Genomic DNA, 22227 nt, shown 5'->3' on the forward strand with positions numbered 1-22227 from the left:
ACTGTAAGCTCAAGTAACAAAAGTATCTAACTTGAATGAAAGCAGGCTCAAACGTTCAGCAGAAATTTCCATATGATATTCTGTAAATTAAATGCATATATTGCTCCACTGTATAAAAAGCAGGATTTCAAACTGTTCAATTAATGCCTAACAAATGGCATATTTTAAGCAATATCTGAGAGCCTCCAACTGCACCCTTCATGTCCCTGGAGAGTATAGATGTTGCTTCATTAGGCCTACATAACCACCTGGTGTTGAATTTCCAGTGTCTTGAGTATTTGTAACATCTGGTACATACTGTGATCTCCTTTTACGTATGTTTCATCTTTTATTGTAATTTTATGACAAATGGATTAATTAATATGGTGTACATTATTTGAGATATTCAGCTTAATATAAAGGAACATTTAGAACACAGATGCACCCAAAAAATTGAAATACCTTAAGAAATGCTGCTAATATTGGTCAAGTCTTAATGTTATTATTTGGCAACTGTTGTTTGTGGTTAACTATGGATTATGACAGCCAAAAATTGCATGACGGTATGTAAACAAAAATCTTCACCTGTTTTCACTTTTTAAATTTTAAGATTTCTTCTTAAACATAAAATAAAATAAACTGATCCCTTCCTGCAAGCTCTTTGTCTTCACCTTGACCTGCTGCTAATTAGACTGAATATTCTTGTGTACTTTAAATTTTGCCTTTCATATAGGAGTTAGAAGAATGATTGGCCATTTCATAGTTTCCTTCCCCTCCTTGCCCACCCTTTCTCTGCCTTTCAGAACTTCTTTTCATTTTACCTAGCCTTCTCAGTTCTGCAGAATTGCCAAGTTGAAGATGTTTGGATAGAGTCAGATGGTTTTTCTTTAGTGTGTTTTGGACGTTAGGTTCAGTTAGCAGGAGCTCATCGAGAATGGAAATAAATCTCTTGTAGGCAAGAACTTGTGGCCCCTCTTTGTATGGTAGTATGGCCGGGGAACTGATTGGGGGAGGGAGAGAAGTTGGGAAGTTGATTGTTGAGGAGTATCTGGAGTATTGTCCTTGTTCCCAAAATAACAAAATGAAATTTCACAGGATGTTTCCTAACTTGCAATCACTGATACAGATCAGTATCTCCATCTCAGTCCATAAGTATGCAAATAACTAATCTGAAGTCTAATATTTCTGTTGTAAGTTGTTTGTGGTGTGCTTGAATTTTTAATTATTATTTTTTAATTTGCCATGAATATGCTATATGGCCCTGGGTGTAAGTTACTTATCTGTCTCAGTTCTCCAGCTGTAAAATTGGGGGAGGGGATGGAATCAATAATGGACTGATTCATTTAAGAATGTGTATTGGATTGGTTCAAATGGAACAATTTATTTCTGTTTCCTTTTGTTGTGCAGGTATCGTTAAACGCTACTTGTTGTACACTTTGCCAAGCGCATTGCGGTACTTGTGCAACAGTTTCTAGAGTGGTACTTTCATATTACTTGGCTTGTGATAGACTTGCCAAAATGGTGGGCCACCATTTTTTTTAGTATAATGACCACAGAATAGTAGAGGTTGGATTGGAAGGAAAAAAGTCAAATTTTCTTCAGATGTGAGAAAGGGGCAGAGACTGCTATCTTTAATGTATTGGCTCCTGGTGCTGCTGCTTGATCATGGCTTGTTTAACTATTTGGAATATTATATAAGTCAAAGGGACAAATTTTAATAAGTGCTGAACTGATATAAATAATTCACCAACTGCAATTTCATCATTATAAAAATCACGGACATTTTTTGTGAGCCATTAAAACGTGCTTGTATTTTAATCACCAACAAAGCTTCCTCTATTATTATTTTTTAGGTTTGTGTTTTTCTAATATATCCAGATGTGAGATTGCTTGTATAATAATATTGTGAAGCTGAAGTTCTAAAAAAGAAGAAAGAGAGAAAATAGAAACACTGGAATGGCAATATGTCAAGAAACCTCTGCTATTTGTTAAAAGCTGTTTTCATTTTAACGGTTATAAAAATGAGAAGTGTCCTTAATATTGGGCTCTATTGATCAGTAAAGGTCAGGGGCAGGCTGTACATTGCATGTACCTACCATTGCAGAGTAGATGGCTAGCTTAACGACAACAAAAAATTCCTCTTTGTGAAGGCCATTTTCCTGCAGTCGTAGAGATTCCCCTGCCGCCATGTAGACTTAGGATAAGGCTATCCAGTGGCTAGTAGCCATGATGCTTATATTCTGCCTCCACTGTTGGAGGCAGTATGTTCGTGAATACCAATTGCTAGGAACTGCAAGGTCTTGCTTGCATGCTTCCCATAAGAATCTGTTTGACCACGGTAAAAAGAGGATGGCCTTATCTGGGTGGCCTGATCCAGGAGGGCTCTTCTTCTACTAGATATTACTGGAAATGAAGGACTGCATTGGGTCTGCATTGATTGACATGAGAGGAGAATTGCACCCAGTCCACATACCTTTTCTCTCCTACTTTCCCTTGATCCATTTGTAATTTATTTGATTATCTAGATACTCTGTGTTAAAACATTGTCTCTTCTATCAAAGTGTGACTTAACATTAAGCCTGTTTTTGACTAAAGGTTACATCCAGTCTTACATTGCGGGGTGGGGGTGGGGACCATCTTCCTGCCAGCAAAGAAGGCAGAGAAGCATGTCTTAGTGGTTCTTTGTTCTTGGTCGGCTGCCAAATGATCTTATTTTACAATCCTGCTGATGGTCACAAACTAAGGATTTAGCAGTAGTGGATCTTAAATACAAAGCTTCAGAAAATCTGAAGTAATAGCTGTCAGTTTGAAAGGATATGATTTCAGAGTTGCATTATTTACAACATTTTCTTCACAGACCTAATGCAGCAAAGTCATAAATCTGTTTGTGAAATTACATCTGGCTTTGGAAGTACTGCGGTCTTACCAATTTAGCATTGGCTTGATTGCAAGTTCAAAATTGAAGAAAATGGGCTGTGAAGGAGATTTTGTGTTAAAACACTGTTATCCTTGATGATTAGCAGAAACTGCAAGGGGCACCCGCAACTACCTCACAAGATGAAAACATAAATCCATATTATTAGTTTGATATATTTTAAAGGGTTTTTCAGGCCGAAAGACCTTCCTTAAGAGTCTACAGATGTTCTACAGCTGCTTTATTGCCAGTTGGCTTCAGAGAACTGTCTGGAACCTCTGATTATTGGGTTCATGAACATTTCTAATACAGCCCTTGTCCTCCCAAGTTAGATATAGCACTATATGTGCTTTCTGGCATATTTCTGGCATATTTGTCTTCCTTGTGTCATTATCGTAACACAATGGAATTTCTAATAAATGGAGCCCAAGGTAATTAATTATGGAAATAAGATCCCACATGCTTAAAGTGAATGAATAAGTAGCTTAAACTCATCTTCAACATTTAGGTGAATTATATAAACAGATGGTCAGCAATACCTTGGGCAAGTTATGGGTTTCATTTAAATTCATGGTTCTTAGAGAAGGCTTTAAATATTTTATAATTATCTGGAAGATGATTATTTTTAATAATACTGCAGCACATGTCTACATAAGGCTTCAAATGTTATGGGTTGGATGCCATGAGCAGCAAATGGACTTCTGCTCAGGCCCCCCTACATTTTTATATATTGTCTTTTAAACTTAAAAAAAAATATGTATGTATGTATGTATGTATGTATGTATGTATGTGCCTATTCCTTTAACTCATGTTGGCATGAGATACCTGTGGACTAAAATGTATCATGAATATAAGTACCTCATTTAAATTTCTGAGGGTTAGGCCTTAAATTTCCATTTATTTGCACTGTTTGGCCTATTGAGGTTTTCATTTGTCAAAATTGTTAGCTCTTGGGTATTAGTTACGCAAATATTGATGTGTAGCTTTGGCCTGTTAGCTATCAATTGAAATCAGAAAATCAATGGTCTTAATAGTTCCTTATTACATAGTTGATGCATTTGCAAGGCTAAGTTGAGTACTGTCAGTGAATAATCAATTCAGTCAAAAACTATTACCTGATCACTGCCAGAAACAGTTTCCTATAAATACACCAATACATTATGTGAGTGCAACACCCTGTAGTGTATTTAAAAGAGAGGAATAACATCAAGCTTGTCATTCTAATATGTGCTCAAAACTAGTGGGGAAATGACAATTTTAACATTAAAAAGCTAATATAAAGGTGGTAGATTGATCACTGAGTGAAGCAGACCAACAAGTGAAGCTGCTTGCTCCAAATTTAGGCATAGATTGTAGTTGAGGCAACATTGCAAACCTTCCAAAGACAGGATGATCAGTGCCATGCTCAACTAACTATTATGGGGCCATATATAGCCCATTTGCTAATTCAGACAAACACAATCACACACAGACACACCCAACATGATACACAATCCATCCTCGCCATAGCTGTCAACTTTTCCCTTTTCTTGTGAAGAATCCTATTCGGAATAAGGGAATTTCCCTTTAAAAGGGGGGAAAGTTGACAGCTATGCATCCACCCTCTCTCTTTGTGGTTGGCCCTCAGCATGCTAATCATTAGTAGCACAATGGAGGAAGGTCTCTATGCCTAGCCTATACATGCATCCAGCCACCCCGCTATTTTTAGGGCCAAAGCGTGTTGATTGTTCAGGTTGTCAGTACACATTTTGTCAAGACATTATCTCTTTGCTTTGATAGTTATATCCATGGATTGTTCTAGTTTGCTTGGAATTATGCAGTATGAAACATACAGGCTACTATGTATTTGGCCAGCTTTATACAGTACACAAATGTTTAATCCTTGACCTCCTTCAGTTTAGTACCTGCACAGCAATATTTAAAGGTCAGGGTGCACTTACTGGAAACATTCCAAATCTGGTTTTCTGGTGGTGGTTGTCACTGTAATTTGCTATTTTAAAATCACCTATACATGTGCTTTGTGCTATACAATATTTGAAAATTGCCTTGGGTCTTGCCTACAGTCTTTTACACATGCTATGCCTGTCCTCCATGTATATGGGTCAGAGGGTGATCTTGCCCTTAGAATGTAGGCAGAGCAAAGATTGTCGAATGAAATGTTTCTGATGTAATTATCAGTTTTGCAGGCATTGATGGGAAAAATCAAATCATCAAATGTTCACCAAATATTCATCAATCATGGTCAATTAATGCTTTGTGACATACAAAATACATTGTACATTGTTCGTAGTTAATTTCCTGAGATGAGAATCAAAATCTTTGAAAAGCTGCACTTTTTAAAACCAGGTTACAATTCTGCTATAGTTCTCATAGTCCATGTTTGCTGAGCTAATGAATCACACTGGCATCTATAAATAAGCCATTCTGTGAATGAAAAGCCTTTATGGTTTGGATTTTTTTTGTAAGTATAATAAAAATGTTTTTTCTCTGTCTTAGTTGTTTCACAAACACATCATATGCTAATATTGAACATTTCCCCCCAAAATGTTATTTTAAGATAGGGGTGGGGAACCTTTTTATGTGCAAACACCGTATTCCTTCATAACTAACCTTCTGGGATCTGTGTACCAGTGTTGGGTGGGGCCAATGTAAAAAGTGGATACACCTCTTATTTGGTCATATAGAACCCACATATAAGGTATGTGTTCTCACATATAACCAGGGCTTTTTTTCAGCCGGAGCTCACTGGAACTGAGTTCTGGCACCACTCAGGTGGGTGCCATTGCCAGTATAAGAGAACAAGGTAGGTGTTCATGTTGAGTTCTGGCACTTCTTTTTCTAGAAAAATAGCACTGTGCATATAACACATGGCAATTTATTCACACCCACATCTATCTCTCTCTCTCTCTCCCTCCCTCCCTCCCTCCCTCCCTCTCCCCGCCTCCTCTCTCTCACACACACAACATATATTGTCACTTTCCACCACCAAGCAATTAGGCTTGAAGAATGCATTGGAGCTTTCCCCCAAGCTAAATTGCTAAGGTGGTGATCTTCTTGAAGACTGCAGCCCACGGTGCTGGGAGGGTTAATATCTTACTCCCTAGCTGCCTTCTCGGTGAACACCACCACAGCTCCCCCGGCTTGGCAGTTAGGCTTGAAAAAAGCCTCAAATTGGCTCCAAAGGAAAGCTGTTTTCAAGTGTAATTGCCTAGCTAAAGGAGCAGCAGTTTTCTGGTGGGAGGGGGGCAGCACATGCCCTTCGTTCTTTAGCTGCAGACCCTCATATGAAAATGCACCCATGCAGCAATTGTGCTTCTAAAAAGCTTCCACTGGCAACTATGGAAGCCTTAAAAGAAACACCCTAATTGTTGGGGGAGGAGAGGGTTCCCCACCCCAGCCTTAAGAACTGTGGTGATTATTCTAGAATAGTACTTTGAAATTATCTCTCATTCCCTAGTAGATGAAGTTAAAACAAAAGCTGCTAAATGTGGCTCTGTATAACTTGGTGGCCACCTCTAATACAATCCCTACACTCAGCTAATACTATCCTCTTCTTTGCATCCTTGAACAACAAAGGCATGTAGAGATGTCTTCTGAGTGGCTGTTACCTTTTTCTGGAATTTGTTTCCGGGTTGTTCAGATCCTAAGTGTGAACGTTATTCAAAAACCATGTAAGCCATTTTAAGCAAGTAGTTTATGGTGAAATGTAAATGTGAAGTGCTTATAGTTTGTGTGTGTGTGTGTGTTGTTAAAACATTTCATAATTTTAAATTCTTATGATTTAACACTATTTAAGATAAGTAAATAATCTACACATTCTGCTTTCTACTTCTGTGCTACACAGCTCTGTTCTGCTAGAGCAACCTATTTCTTTACAGATGGATCTAAGAGGACTTCATATTATGAGATTGGTGAAACGATTGTCTCCTTGGCAGCTGTTACGCATGTCACAAGGAATTATCTCAAGTTTCATTGTTCTTCCATTTCTGGCTTTTCTTTCGCCTTTCTCCTGATCTACCACTCAAGAATAGCAAATTTAAGTTAACATGTTTCCCCATATGGCAAGGGGATATTTCTGATGCCAAACTTTCCTCCTTATATCTGAAGCTAATGTTCATTTGCTATTACACCTTTTGCCAGGGCTTTCAAGGTTTCTTACCAATATAATTTCTAATTTAAAATAGGCAAGATGGGCTGAAGCCAAGAGTGAACAGCTCTGTTTTTGTAGCACACGGGATACTGCATGGAGGTTAGAGGAAATGCTCATTAAGATTATTTGCATTAGCAGAGGAGAAACTTAACAATTGTTCTGATTTATCCTGTAATAACCATCTACTATGTATGTCTGATTCTAACTTTCGGTTATTTTATGACATCTGCAAACTTCACAATTGCTGCCTTCCGTAAGATTTTTGAGGTCACTGGCATCTGGTACACAAGTGGCGAGCTGTAATGCCAAACACAAAATTATGTTTGAGTATTTGTTAACAAGTCTGTAATCCATTAAATACAAATTGTTGTTTGCCTAGTGCCAATCATTTTTAATCAGAATATCAAATGATGGATTAAGTGTATTCTGTAAACAAATTGTCCTGGTAGATCAAGTTTTGATTACTTTCCTGTGTCATATCAATCTTGTGGTAATTTCAAATGTCATTTTATTTATTTATAGGCTTTCTTACCCGCCCTTCACCATAAAGCTCCAAGACGGGCTACAACAATATAATAATACAGTATTAAAACAATTCACAGCAGAATATTAAATGCTAAATACTTTTACTACCTGAATTTCTAGCACAGTTTGAGGCAAATGCCCCCAAATTTGAATCAAACTGGAAGATATGAATCCATGGTCCCTGGTGATTCAGCACATATGCAATGGATACAGGCTAACATCAAGAATTTTAACAAAATTTATGTAACACTTGATTGTAGTATAACTTCTCCGTAGTTGAATGAGGCACAACAAAAGGAAAGCTCCCAAACTGAGCACTTGCATTTAAGAGAACATAGCAGCTGTAGGGCAATGAAAGCATTAAGCACATTAACCCCACCCATAAAAATTGAAGAACTCTCTCTCTCTCTCTCTCTCTCTCTCTCTCTCTCTCTTTCTTTCTTTCTTTCTTTCTTTCCTTCTTTCTTCCCCTCCACTGACCAGCTTCAGCTGTCCAGGGTTCCAAGCAGAATCCTTTCCAGTCACTTGGTATCATACTGGAGATGCCAGAGATTAAAGCTGGGACTTTCTGTGTGCAATGAACTATGATTCCCTTGCTGTAGCATCTGTTTGTTTAATGTTTGCTTTATTTAAAATTAAAAAATAAACATTACATATATAAACTATTATCCCAACCTCTCTGTATTGCAGCGTCTATTCTGGTATGGAATGCTATGAAATAAACAGTAGCCCCTGGGAAATTGCTACCCAACCTAGCAGTTCAAAAGCACACCAGTGCAAGTAGATAAACAGGTACCGCTGCGTTGGGAAGGTAAAGTGTTTCCGTGCGCTCTGGTTTCCATCACGGTGCCCCATCGCACCAGAAGCAGTTTAGTCATGCTGACTACATGACCCAGAAAGCTGTCTGCAGACAAACACTGGCTCCTTCTGCCTGAAAAGTGAGATGAGCGCCACAACCCCATAGTCGCCTTTGACCAGACTTAACCATCCAGGGGACCTTACCTGCTATGAAATAAAGAGCAGCCACTGGGAAATGAGCCAATTGTTGTTTGTCTGATTTTCTTTTTTAAAAAAACAACTATTTTTTATGTTTTTATATATGTTTGAAGTTGCTCTTAGTGGCCAGTCAGATGTGTAGGGTATAAAACAACAACTTGTCAGTTTGTTCATCTGTATGAACAAGATCAGATTGACTCCAAGTGATTAACGGTAATTTCTTTGAGAAAGGGGATTTTACAAATAACAGTGAAGGTAACTAGTAGCATGAAGCAAGCATTTGAATCTCCATGTTAACTGTATCCTAAGCTTTTCTTCAGAGACTTAAGGCTGTAGATATGAGTGACCCCTTAGGCAGATAATGAAATTGTATTCCACTTTCCCCATTTTTCAAGATGGATCTGTTCTAGTACTGAAACAAACACAAACCCCCAAAACATGTTTTTTTTAAAAAATCAGTAAACATTAATCTATCATACATAGCAGAAACTGCACAAGAAACCAAAGCAAGAACACTTACTGCACCTATCAGAAGAGTCAAAGTATTTTGTAATCCACACTGATTTTGTTATCTCTGCTGGGAATCCAGCTGTAAGCTATCAATAGTGTGGTTCCTCGTGATGGATCATTACTTGAATTAAAGTAATACCATGTTCTTGTACCACATGTTGCCACATGGCAATTTGTGTACTTCTGGGATATATATGCTCATGTCTTCTGAAAGTTTCATTTGATCTTGTGGCACATGTGTAGCAAATGAGCGGCGTGGGGGAAAAAAAGTTCCTGCGCAGTTGCTGTTTTCCCCCCAATTAGGATAAATTATAACTGAAAGCCTCCCAAGGCTTGTTGCTTAATTTATCTGTTTAATATTAGCATTCCACATCTTTGATTATAAGCAGGGTGCTTTTCGCAGTCGTGCTTATTTAATGTTAACAAAATGCCCGTGTTTTTTCCACTGACACTGAAGGTCCATTTGTTGTAGGTGTTTCACCAGGGATAGGCACTGCATCACTGACCCCTCTCACTGTATGTCAGTGTTGGTTGGGGTGGAGGTGGTCTGATTTTGCCTTCATCCCAGCCATGTGCCCAACTTCACAGTTTTACATTTCCCTAGAAGAGGGAATGGCAGTGATTCCAGTTATTCCTTATCTGAGGAGGGGAGAGAATAAAAGTATGTGCAACTGAACTGAATGAGAGCCACCGAGAGCCACAGCTGCTTCTAACTGAATAATTTCTTATTGAGCTCTGTGGCCTATGTATCTATATGACCCTTTTAGTGTTTTTCTCTGTATGCTTGTATTCTCTTTCTGTCTACCAACATGTCTAAACTACAATGCGTATGCTATATATTGGTAATAAGCCACATACTTTAGATGTGTTATATATACTATATAAAGTTTTTGGGGTGTTGTTTTTTTTGTACTATGGATATATAAAAGACAGAAGAAGCTAGTAATTGCCTTTAAGATCAGAGCACAAAGCATTACCTTGGATTTTACAAGGCCAACCAGCAACAAAAGAGCAGTAATTTATGAGCTCAGTGTAAAAGAATAGCATAATTGCATTAAAAATTAATGCTAATGAACACTAAAATGGGGAAGGTGGTTATGATGAAAGTTTGTATTCATCTTCTCTGGTTTGAATGATGGCTAGTGGCTTGATTAATGGCTTAATTTCTATCAATTAGCGGGGGGAAATCTCCTACGAGACAAGGGTAAATTGAGCATTGAATTACATATCGTGCTTTTGTGTGCTGAGAAAAAAGAGCTGAGTATCTCTGATATTAGCCACAGTGACAAATGTGGTGTGCCCCAGAATGTCTGCATTAGCTCTCCTGACAGGCTGGTTGTGTGTGGTTATGGGGTGTTTGGAGATGGCTGGCAGACAACATTCACTGGCAAGTTCCTGAGAAACCTACAGCTCTTCCATCTATAGAATTTTAATTAGAGTCAATAAGAATTCAAGAATTAAAATGAACAGCTAGCAGCAACAGCAGAGGCTGCAGTCTGGCTTGCTCATGTGCTGCAAGATGAAACTTTATTCAGCCTTTCTCTGTGTGTGTGTGTGAAAATGCAGCAGACGTCCAGCATCCTTCAGGATATTATTGATGTTCTGTACCATTTTATCCTATGAATTCTTATGCCTTTCTTTATAACTACGTGTCTTTTTTATATACACGTTAGGTGTCTGGAAAACACTGAGTTAACATTGGCGTAACATCTTAATCATTTTGCTAAATGAAAGTACATTTACCCAATACAAGAAAGGGGATTGTATCCATTTAAGTTCTACTCAGAGTAAACCCACTGAAATTGAAAGGACCTGTCAGGCCGATTAACTTTAATAAATCTACTCTGAGTATGACTAATGCTGGATAAAACCTAATGTGTCATTTGACCTATGTTTGTGACTTACACAAGGAAGAAATCTTTTTAAGCTAAAAAAAAAAACAGCAACAGAGAGCAAGAAGGGCTTGGGCTGAAACACCACCACACCACCCTTAAGCACTTTAGCTGTGCTAGCTCCAGACCTAAACTGTAATGAATCCAAATAAGAACTCTGGCCAAAGTTTTAACAAAAAAACATGCGTTTACTCATAAGTAATTCCAAACGTATTATCAATTCTGTAAAGAATTACAGTCTTAAACAACAAATAGTTTCATATGAAAATTTTCTTTAAAGTCTTTTAGAGATGGCTGTCAGGGCTTCTCCAATGCGTGTCAGGTGTAAACCAGGGAGACCAGGACAGGGCCCCGTTTCGGCATGGATGCCTTCTTCAGCTGGCAATATCAAATAGTATTAAATAGCACAGAGTACATCAAGTTTCAAGATTGAACATTTTAAACAACATCAAACGAGTTATGTAAGGTTTTAAACAGAATTATAAAGTATCATTCACTAAAGGTCATAATTCAACAACATCAGATAGATTATTATTACAGGAAGTTTTAAAGTCTCGTGCTTATATATGTGCCCAAGTGGCTTTTCAAAGTATTTGGTTCCTTACCTTGTTTTTTATGGTAGAAGTATGTGAAAAATAAAAATAAAAATGGTGTTTATTTAATGGAAGAATTGTTAACAATTTAATGGAAGAATTGTAACAGTCGTTTTTTCTATGGTTTACAGACGCTATATCCTCTTAGGAATCAAAGAAACACACCATTTTTATTTTTATTTTTCACATACTTCTACCATAAAAAACAAGGTAAGGAACCAAATACTTTGAAAAGCCACTTGGGCACATATATAAGCACGAGACTTTAAAACTTCCTGTAATAATAATTTATCTGATGTTGTTGAATTATGACCTTTAGTGAATGATACTTTATAATTCTGTTTAAAACCTTACATAACTCGTTTGATGTTGTTTAAAATGTTCAATCTTGAAACTTGATGTACTCTGTGCTATTTAATACTATTTGATATTGCCAGCTGAAGAAGGCATCCATGCCGAAACGGGGCCCTGTCCTGGTCTCCCTGGTTTACACCTGACACGCATTGGAGAAGCCCTGACAGCCATCTCTAAAAGACTTTAAAGAAAATTTTCATATGAAACTATTTGTTGTTTAAGACTGTAATTCTTTACAGAATTGATAATACGTTTGGAATTACTTATGAGTAAACGCATGTTTTTTTGTTAAAACTTTGGCCAGAGTTCTTATTTGGATTCATTACAGTTTATTTGGCAATAAGAGCTCCAGACCTAAAGCATGAGAGAAGGTGGTGAGCAACTGAGGTGAGTAAAGGAAGAGTTGCTGGGTCAAAGCTCATCTTGCTGCTCACACTGAAAAGGAGACTTAAGTGGTCCATTTGCCCAAGTCCTGACTTATCCAGGATCCATTCAGTGGGTCGGATCACTTTTGCTGGCCCTTCTATTGTTGGTTAGTTATAAAATATGGCCCTTTTTCAATTTTAAAAAAGTTGCTAACCCAAGGTTAAAATGTATGGTACCAATATGTGTTGGAACAGAGTTTTATAGAACTGGGGCTGCCACTGAAAATGCCCTGCTTCTTGCTTCCTCAGATATTTATTAATCGTGGGGCAGAAACCTGGAGAGTAAGAAAGTGGCCTCATGAGAAGGTTCCACGACCTGTGACATTTATCTTCTTCCTTTCCCCGCTCCTCCCCACACCTTCCTCTCCTGGCAGTTTTCCCTCACAGTACCCTTTGGGATCCATGCTGCCTGGACATTCAGTCCCCTTCCCCAATGATCTTGTTAACTTTCAGCGGGGAGATGAAACAAAAGCTTATTTAGTTGAATTTTGAGAGATACAGTGACTTTAAACTATCTTGCACCGAGATTTGTAATAGACCTAACCACATGTTTGGAGCTGGCAAGAACAAAATGGCACTGCAACCTGTGATTTTTAAAGTGCTGAAAAATTCAGCTCCCCCCTCGCAATTATTCTCATATAAACTATTGTGTGACTTGGTCATTTGGTTTTAGAGACCAAGTGCTTAATTTTCTTTTCATATACTGTAAGTTTAAATATTAATCCATAGTCAGCACATGAATTATAAAAGCATTCAGGCACAAAACAGGAATAGGAAACTAGAATTTGTGAGCCCAACTCCTGGGCCTTCAAGGAAAGTGAAACAAACCCCTTCCATTTTTCTGTAGATGTGCTCATTACTCCCCCCCCTTCCCTCTGTTCTTTGCCAATCGCAGCCTTAGACAAGGGGTGGGCTGGAGAAAGAAGGGAAGGGTTATTTGCCTACTGAAAGAAGTAATATGTGGTAAGACTTGAAGCAGGGGAGGTGATAGCAATGGGAGCAGAAATCCAAATCCACTCCAAAGCCCAGTCGATGCTTAGGGACCACACCAGTTCCTTCAGTGTATGTCACAGATTGCCCTGGTAATGCAATGGTACCTAAGAATAAGTTTCACTCTGTAGCATATCATTTCTGTTGTGTCAGTGATTTCTCAAAATGGTCAAAGGCCTGGAAACGATGCCTTATGAGGAACGGCTTAGGGAGCTGGGTATGTTTAGCCTGGAGAAGAGAAGGTTAAGGGGTGATATGATAGCCATGTTCAAATATATAAAAGGATGTCATATAGAGGAGGGTGAAAGGTTGTTTTCTGCTGCTCCAGAGAAGCGGACACGGGGCAATGGATTCAAACTACAAGAAAGAAGATTCCACCTAAACATTAGGAAGAACTTCCTGACAGTATGAGATGTTCGACAGTGGAATTTGCTGCCAAGGAGTGTGGTGGAGTCTCCTTCTTTGGAGGTCTTTAAGCAGAGGCTTGACAGCCATCTGTCAGGAATGCTTGGATGGTGTTTCCTGCTTGGCAGGGGGTTGGACTGGATGGCCCTTGTGGTCTCTTCCAACTCTAGGATTCTACGATTCATGTCCCCATTTCAGCTGCGCCATTTGAATCAAGAGGATGAGAAATCGCCATACACCATCCTGTCTATATAGATTGCATTTATATACCACCCTTTTTCTCCAAGGAGCTTACGGTGGCACACATGGTCATTTAACCCCCACAAAAACCCTGCGAGGTAGATTATGCTTCTTGGCCTTGACAGGCCCAAGGTCACCCAGAGAGCTTTATGGCTGAGTAGGGATACTGTATATGTTGAACTTATTTTGCTGCTTACCAGTAAGTGTTTTAAAGCAACTTTTCCTTGACAATTTTCAGAAGGGTGAGCGTGTTTCAACAAAACCAGCAGAGAGTCTTTTGGCCTCTTAAAAAGACTTAACAAATCGGTGACGTACATACAAGTACACAGATGGTTGGAAGGGATTGTAAACAGTGAGGCCAGAGGGAAAGGAGACCCATAAAGCACAGACAGCGACAATTACATTATTATTAACAACAATTACATTATTATTAACAGTGACCATTCACAAAGCAGCGTCAACGATAACACAAACATCCTGACATCGGTAAGCTAATTAACACATGTAATGTAATAAAAGCCCATTAGCCCAATTCAAGCCACAGGTGACAGAATTGAACCGCTTGAAACATTGTAATTTAGTGGTTTCTTGTTTCAGTGTCCTTTAAAACACTGCAACAGCTATATCAGAAGACCACAACATCTTATGCTGTAAGAAATTTGCTAATCTTAAAAGGTCCCACAGGATTCTTTGTTGTTTTTCCTTGTTGATTTTCCTTGGGCTGAGTTCTGTTATTAGAAAATTGTCTGATAAGCATATTTTGGCATACCGTTTTTTTGGTTGTAACATTTAAATACTGTAGAGCAGTTCACAAAATACCAGTTTTCTATCATTTTGTATTGTTATATAGATTATGTGTTGTTGTTTTTTTAATGAAATATTTGCCTCCTTTTACTTCCTCTCTGGCTAATTATGTTTGTGAACTGTAATTACTACATGCCATACTCTGTTAGCCATATAGGTCCGTATAGTTAAAGCTATGGCTTTCCCAGTAGTGATGTATGGAAGTGAGAGCTGGACCATCAAGAAGGCTGATCACTGAAGAATTGATGCTTTTGAATTATGGTGCTGGAGGAGACTCTTGAGAGTCCCATGGACTGCAAGAAGATCAAACCTATCCATTCTGAAGGAAATCAGCCCTGAGTGCTCACTGGAAGGACAGATCCTGAAGCTGAGGCTCCAATACTTTGGCCACCTCAGATTGAGGGCACAAGGAGAAGGGGACAACAGAGGACGAGATGGTTGGTCAGTGTTCTCGAAGCTACCAACATGAGTTTGACCAAGCTGCAGGAGGCAATGGAAGACAAGAGTGCCAGGCGTGCTCTGGTCCATGGGGTCACGAAGAGTCGGACACGACTAAACGACTAAAGAACAACAATATCCCGTTAGCCACTGAAAAAGCTGCCCTTTAAAAATAGGAACAGCACATACGTTAAAGTTACTTACGAAAGCCAGGTTTACACACACAAAAGAAATCATTAATACAAATATTCTTAAGTTACAACAAAAGGAGTCACAGTCTTGAAAGATGTTTGGTTTTTTTGAAATAAGATGATGTTTGGATACTTAAGGCAAGGCCTCTGAAGCCCTTCTGTTGTGCATTGCAGTTTAACTGGTAATACAATGCCACCTGCTGTTTTCAGAAGGTTACTGCTGCCGTATGATTGCGTTGACTTACAGTTGTAAGCCTGTATGAGCAGACACATTAAAACTGAAGGTTATCACAAAAAGGTCTTGACAAGCCTCCCACACAAGTGCATTGATAGTTTCCCATGTATGCTTATTTCTCCAAATTTTCCCACCCGCTTTAGTAATAAGATAAAAAGAACAGAGCTACCAGGAGCAAGCTTAATTGTAATTCTTATAGAAGGAATGATTTATGTATGAAAAATGGCATCAACAGTCACTGATACAAATAGTTCTGTATTTTCAGTCTGACCAGAGTGAAAGGACTTGCTGTCCAATGAGTTAGTATTGATTTTTTTTGTCTCTACCCTCTTAGCTTTCTGACTCCATTATTTTTGATTTTACTATGAAATATATATCCTTTCTACTGACATCTGACAAACACTATATGGAAGTCATTTTATATACCAATAATGTGTTTGTCAACAATATTGTAGACTAATGGATACAGCTTCCTTCCAGTCCATTTTTATCCAGTTAATGTCACTGAAGTAATTCTGGAAAACATTCTGTGATTTTGTTTCTCTTGGGGACCATGTTCCCCACATTATGACTGTCATTCACATTACAGAACTCGCCAATACCAAAGGTCAAACCTATGTCTACTAACGGTTTCTCCATTGAATGTTTAAACTACAAAAACATTCAGGTGCATGTTTGTCAGTTGTGACAATATATTTATATATAGTGCATACGCTTTTTCTTACACAGATATCTGTCATCGGTGTTGGAAAACCATAAGTGAAGCAGACACAGATATACCTGAGCATCGAGGGCAGCTTGTCATGACAGTATCCGGTTTTTTGATTATGCGTGGTTATAAAATCTTGATACCATTTCCATCATAGAAGTGACTGGCAAGGGTGTCTCACAGGTTCCATACTAGTTCATCAGTGGGAGAGAAAGGACAACATGTGACCTGAATGACAACAGTTGTAGAAACTTAATCCTAAATAAGTTGACATTATACCAGTGTTGGTGGCTGTATTCAGTGGATGCATAAGAAAATAGTGAGCTGTTTGACTTAGTCTTCTGTGTCCACTACAGTGCAGTCATTTGAAAGTGTAGATTAGCAGGGCTAAATTTCTTTCCGTTGCTTATGTAAGGCAGCATTAATTTCTTTTAAATTTCCTTGGCTGTTTGACTGACGTAGAGCAGCTCTAAATTATCTAGTGTGCAAGGTTCTGTTCTGTCTGCCTCTGATCAAGCAAAGCTTTTATGTATAATAAAACTTGTATGCATTGTTTGTCCACATAAATACTGGAATGCGCTTCTGGATAACAGTTGATGTGCTTTGCATGATACAGTGCTGACATTTTAAAGGGAAGGGTGCCAAAAATATATCTAGTCCCAGACACAGCTCCAGATTGTCCAGAGACCTTTCTCAATCCGGCAAATATCACACACTGTTGTGTTCCTTAGTGTGTGCTGAATACCTATGTTATCTGAAGAACTTTTCTATCATGGATTGAGTTCTATTTGGTTTCCTAATGTGGATCAAAGTGCTTATATTTCTGATGGATCTTTTTGTTGTCAGTATATATATGCCCAGTCTTACTAATTTCATCTCCAACAGAAGTGAAAAAAATGCAGCATTCATATTTATTACAGTGAAGCTCAAAAGGAAACAAGCGAGTCTGTAAAATGAAATTTTTCTAACTCTAGCACACTCTTCAACTTTTTCAATTGTTAAAAGATTGGAAAACTTTTTAAAATGTCACATAAACCAGTGCTGGAATATTAAAATGGTTTACATGAATGCAATAAGCATACAGAGAGCTACATTGGGGATAAAATGGACTCTGTATAGAATTACCCATCATTGTTTGGAGTGATTCTCAGTGTGGTAGGTGGAACCCCATTGAAAGGCTCAAACCGTGGTCAGATGCTAAGGGACTTTTTATTGAGTCAAGAAACAAAATGCCAAGTCCCTTCTTTTTGGCATTATATTGAACTATGGGGCAGGGGATGGGGGGTGCCTGTACTCATTGCAACAGGAATCAAACTCGTGATTACCAGATGCTTTGTCAGCAGTGCCAGCCTGTTTGTAACTGGTGTAACTGGTGTAAATGGCAAATATTTCAATTCCATTGTCTAGAATCTGCTTTATCCTTCCTATCCTTTTTTTGCTGAACAAAATAAGAATAATTTCTCCTTGGCAGAGCCATCACTTACCTTAGGTTTTTCCATTTTTCGAGCAGAGGAAATACTTTAGAAGAATATTGCACCGTGCTGATCTTAAGCTTATGCTAAACTATACTGACATTATACCCTCTTCTATAGAGCAAACCAGCCTCGTAGAGCAAGTGAAACGAGTAAAAGAAATTGAAGCAATTGAAAGTGACTCCTTTGTTCCACAGACATTCAGATCAAGTAAAGAAGTCAAAAAGGTAAGTTTTCAATCTTCTTTCTTTGCATAGAGCCCCTTGTGAGCTGGTGGAAAGCCGGTACATTAATGCAGTTGACATTGACATTGACATTGACTTTCATACTGGTAATCCTAATCCCAGTCATCAGAAATCAGAAATATATGGATCCCATAATGATGTGATTCTGCATTTAGGTACAATAAAGGAATGCAGGTTTTGTCAACAATAATGTGCTTAATTCAGTTAGTGTGTTCTGGTTGCAGCAAGGCACAGGTACCGCTTTTAAGTATTGACATTTTTGACACAAAGGCCGTATTTTTTATATATATATAGCAGTCCAAATTATTAAACTGCCAGTTTGGGTACAGAGAAATACAAGGCTGCTTCTTGCATATCCGGGGGCTTTTTGTCTTCCCCTTCTCTGATGGCATCACCCTGTCAAGGTCATGGTCATGTGGAGCAGCATGTATTGCAATGTGAGAAGCTACCACCAGACCGAATCAGCCCTCCAACCCCCACCCCACATCAAGGTGCACGTGTTCTGCTCTGAATCCAAACAAGTGTCATATGAATGTTGCTTGCTTGTTTGTTTGTTTATTAAATCTCTATACCAACCTTCATCCGAGGATCACAGGGCGGTTTACCGTATCACGTTTGCCCAAATGAACAGATAGAGATATTGCAGATGATAACAGATCTGAAGCGGTAATAATTCCAAAGATTCTTGGGCTGATGATTAAGAGGGAGTTCTCTTGCGCTGGAGTTGTGGGTTAGGTGTGGGTTGGACAAACTATATTTGGAGGGAATCTTCAGTCATTATTTTCCCCAACACTGAAATTAGTTGGTGTGTCAGGGAATGCATGTCCCTTGTCATGTAAAAGGTGAGTAAAAGGATACCCCTTGGGGGGGATTGCTAAATAAGTTGATAAGTGCTGTGTGTATTACATCTTCAAGTACGGCTGGGAAAAGCTCATCTGAAACCCTGGAGATCTGTTGCCAGTCAAGGTAAATAGGACTGAGCTAGACGGTGTCATAGTCATCTGCAGAACTATTGCAGAAGCTGGAGCATAGTATCCTGTCTCTTCAAAGCAGGCCTTTGCAGTTTTCACTATATATGTCTTATCTTATAAGGCATCCCTTGCTGCAAATAGATATATATATTAGTTTGTGAGCCCTTGGAAACAGTTTCCCCTCCCTTACCTTATTAATTTTGTTTCATAAGAGAAATGCACAAATACTTGTGACAACTGCTTTGAGACTTTAGGATTTAGGATCCTATAAAGATAAATGAAATTCCTTGTTCTAGAATTCAACAAGTTCAGAATCTCAAACTGGCTTCTGTCTAGTCTATAGTTCCAGGTTCCAAGGCATTCTGGTGCTTCCATGCATCCACTAAAATAGACATAGTGGGTCAGTTTAGGCAAAATTCTTCAAGAAGAAATTCCTGTTACTCAGTATATTTCTCACTATCAGTCTACTGTCACAGGACAATGATGTTCTCGTATTATTCAGAACGGAATTAATTTGACTATGAAGATTGTGTGTGAATTTTATCCCCCACCCTGCACTCTCAATTAGGCAACAGAAGCCGCTGAAGTCAAAAGTGAAGCTGCAGCAGCAGAACTGGGAAATTCTGTTCTCACGTCTATTGAAAAAGAAACAGTGCCTGGAATTATTCCTACTGCTATCAAATACCAAGATGAAAACTCACTGGCCCATCCTAACGTGAGTGTGGTGATGCTTATTACGACAGCCTTTATCTAACAAAGTTCCTATGGAAGGGGAGAGATTAGGTTATGCAATATATGTTCCTATGTGTATGCTGGGTATTTTTTTAATAAAGTCCAACAACTTTCACAAAACATTTAACACTGGAGCTATTAGCATGCACATTACCGTGTAAATGTGGGAATCAAATTGCTGTAACCAGATTTAAAAGGTAAAGGTAGAGCTAAATCTGGGTTTTTTCATTCCTTTTATTTATTTTTTAGCTTATGAACTGTTGGGGAGGGGGAGAGAGGGGGGAACCAGTCTTATCTCTCAAATTCACTTACATTCCAGAGGATGTCCTCTCTTTTTAAGAAGTATTGAAAAGGGTATTCTGGAAATTGCATCCGTTTATTAGTTAAAAGTTTTGTTAGCTACATTATGGTATACAAATGTACCCACATTTCAAAATAACTTCCTTTGAATTGCCCACACTGCATTGTCAGAATATAGAATATATTCTGAATATAGAAATCAGAATATAGAAATCTGTCTTTCTTACATGCTCTTAGCATACTTGGAGGAAGCACCTTTCTTCCTGAACTTCTGTCTAATTAGATTCAGGCTTTGTAGGCACTCTTCACTTGCTGCAGCAGAGATCTTTCCAATTCTACAGAGATGCCTGAAGGACCCAGTGATGTGACACAGGATTAATTTATAGATAGTGATGCCAGACCTCAAAATCGCCTAGATAAGTGGAGGGTGATTGTGATTACACAGTTGGCATGGTACAGATATATGGCATATGCTCAAAGCTAAGACCTGATGCAGATCGTACCACAATTTGACAGATGCTGAAAATCCATGGAAAAACACAACAAAATCCTAACTTTGATGAGGGCATCTCAATGTAGGTTTCCCACTGCACTACTGATTGCTTGAGGTTTCTGGCAATGGATTCATGGGGTATTTTCAATACTCACAAATGCTACTCCTCAGCAAGATGTCTACGTGTTGTATCTTTTCTTCCTCTCTTACAGCTGTTTGTTGACAAGGCAGAAGCAGAAGAAAGGTGGTTCCAGAGGCTGATTTCTCTTCGACAAGAGAGGCTAATGGGCAGCCCTGTGGCCTGGGTGAATTAAATAGCCTACAGAAATTCAGTGTCTTCTGTGCTATAAAAAACCAGTGGTAAAACTGGATGAGTGTCCAAGTAAGCATGGCCTATTAGGAAATAAATTTTTTACCCTGGCCTCTATTTCAGGCCAACATTGTTTTAACTGAGAATTGTCTTGGCATAACTGTGCGTATCTGAATAGTGGTGGGTAGAATGTAGGCGAGATGAGAGGGAGCTCCAGAAGATCTGCTAAGTTACAGCAGATATGAAATTATACCTTATTGTCCTGAAGGCAGCTGAGAGATCCTGGTGGTGTTTTGACAGAATTCAGTCCTGTTGGAAAGAAAGTTTAGGATTTGTTTCCTTAACAATTTAATACCTCTCTCCTCGCAACAGAAGCAGGCAAGCCCTAAGTTTCTCTGTTCTCCATCATTATTATAATGCTTTGCTGCCTGTGCAACAAATTATTCTGAATACAGGACACAGACAAATAGAGGGGAAAGAGAAGAGATCATTTGGTGTTTTGCAGTTTTCATTCTTAAACTGTCCCCAGTGTGTAGTTATATAGATGCAATTGTAAGGTATTAAGATACTATTTAATAGCAGTGCTTTAAGGGTGAAACATACCTCTGGACTCTGTGACACTTTCACCATTGATGCTCATTTAAAGTCCAGGCATGGAGCTCCTTGATAAGAACTGGAAACTGGCAATTGTATAGGAAAGGCACCCACTATCCCTAAACTACATAATGGCAGTGTAATCTTACTAAGTACGCTTTCGCTTTGCTAACAATTCAAGGTTCTTTAAATAAAAGAGTATTTTGAGCTATGCACTCTTCAGTCTCCCATTGAGTTTTATTTGGGTATTTTTAGACTAGTGGCAAACAATGTCATCTTAAAGACACTGCAAACTTCCACTCAGTGAAAGGAGGATTGCTGTTAGTTGATAAAGCAGATGTTCCTCTTTGGCAGTTTCCACGTTTTAATATTTCCCCAATAGTGGCTGAGATTCAAAGTACTGTGTGTAATATTTCACACGTGTGCAAGGGCATTTCAGTCCTGTCCCATCCCCCTGCCCCGTGGCAGCCCTCAAGCCCTACTTTGAAAGTTGGAGGATCCTCTGGATGGGTGAGTGAAATTGCTGTTGGAAGTGGCCAGTCACTTCCTCATGTGCCCAGGAAAATGTTTTGCGCAATATTCACAGGCCTCTCTGGATCCACATAAAGTTAAACACAAAGGTAAAGGTAAAGGACCCCTGACAGTTAAGTCCAGTCACGGATGACTCTGGCGTTGCAGCGCTCATCTCGCTTTATTGGCCAAGGGAGCCGGTTTACAGCCTCCGGGTCATGTGGCCAGCATGACTAAGCCACTTCTGGCG

At 38.8% G+C, this 22227-nt stretch overlaps 1 protein-coding gene across 1 annotated transcript in view; it reads left to right on the plus strand.

Moving 5' to 3' along the window:
* Window positions 1-21012, plus strand: part of RSRC1 (arginine and serine rich coiled-coil 1) — a 167031-nt gene extending 146019 nt beyond the window's left edge. Inside the window, exons 8-10 of the mRNA XM_033150528.1 lie at window positions 17943-18049; window positions 19607-19753; window positions 20776-21012. Coding sequence (XP_033006419.1) covers window positions 17943-18049; window positions 19607-19753; window positions 20776-20877 — 356 coding nt within the window. The 3' untranslated portion in view covers window positions 20878-21012. The remainder of the gene's footprint in view (window positions 1-17942; window positions 18050-19606; window positions 19754-20775) is intronic.
* Window positions 21013-22227: the final 1215 nt, after the last annotated feature.

The sequence above is a fragment of the Lacerta agilis genome, chromosome 5 (genome assembly GCF_009819535.1).
Source record: "Lacerta agilis isolate rLacAgi1 chromosome 5, rLacAgi1.pri, whole genome shotgun sequence".
NCBI classification, from domain to species: Eukaryota; Metazoa; Chordata; class Lepidosauria; order Squamata; family Lacertidae; genus Lacerta; species Lacerta agilis.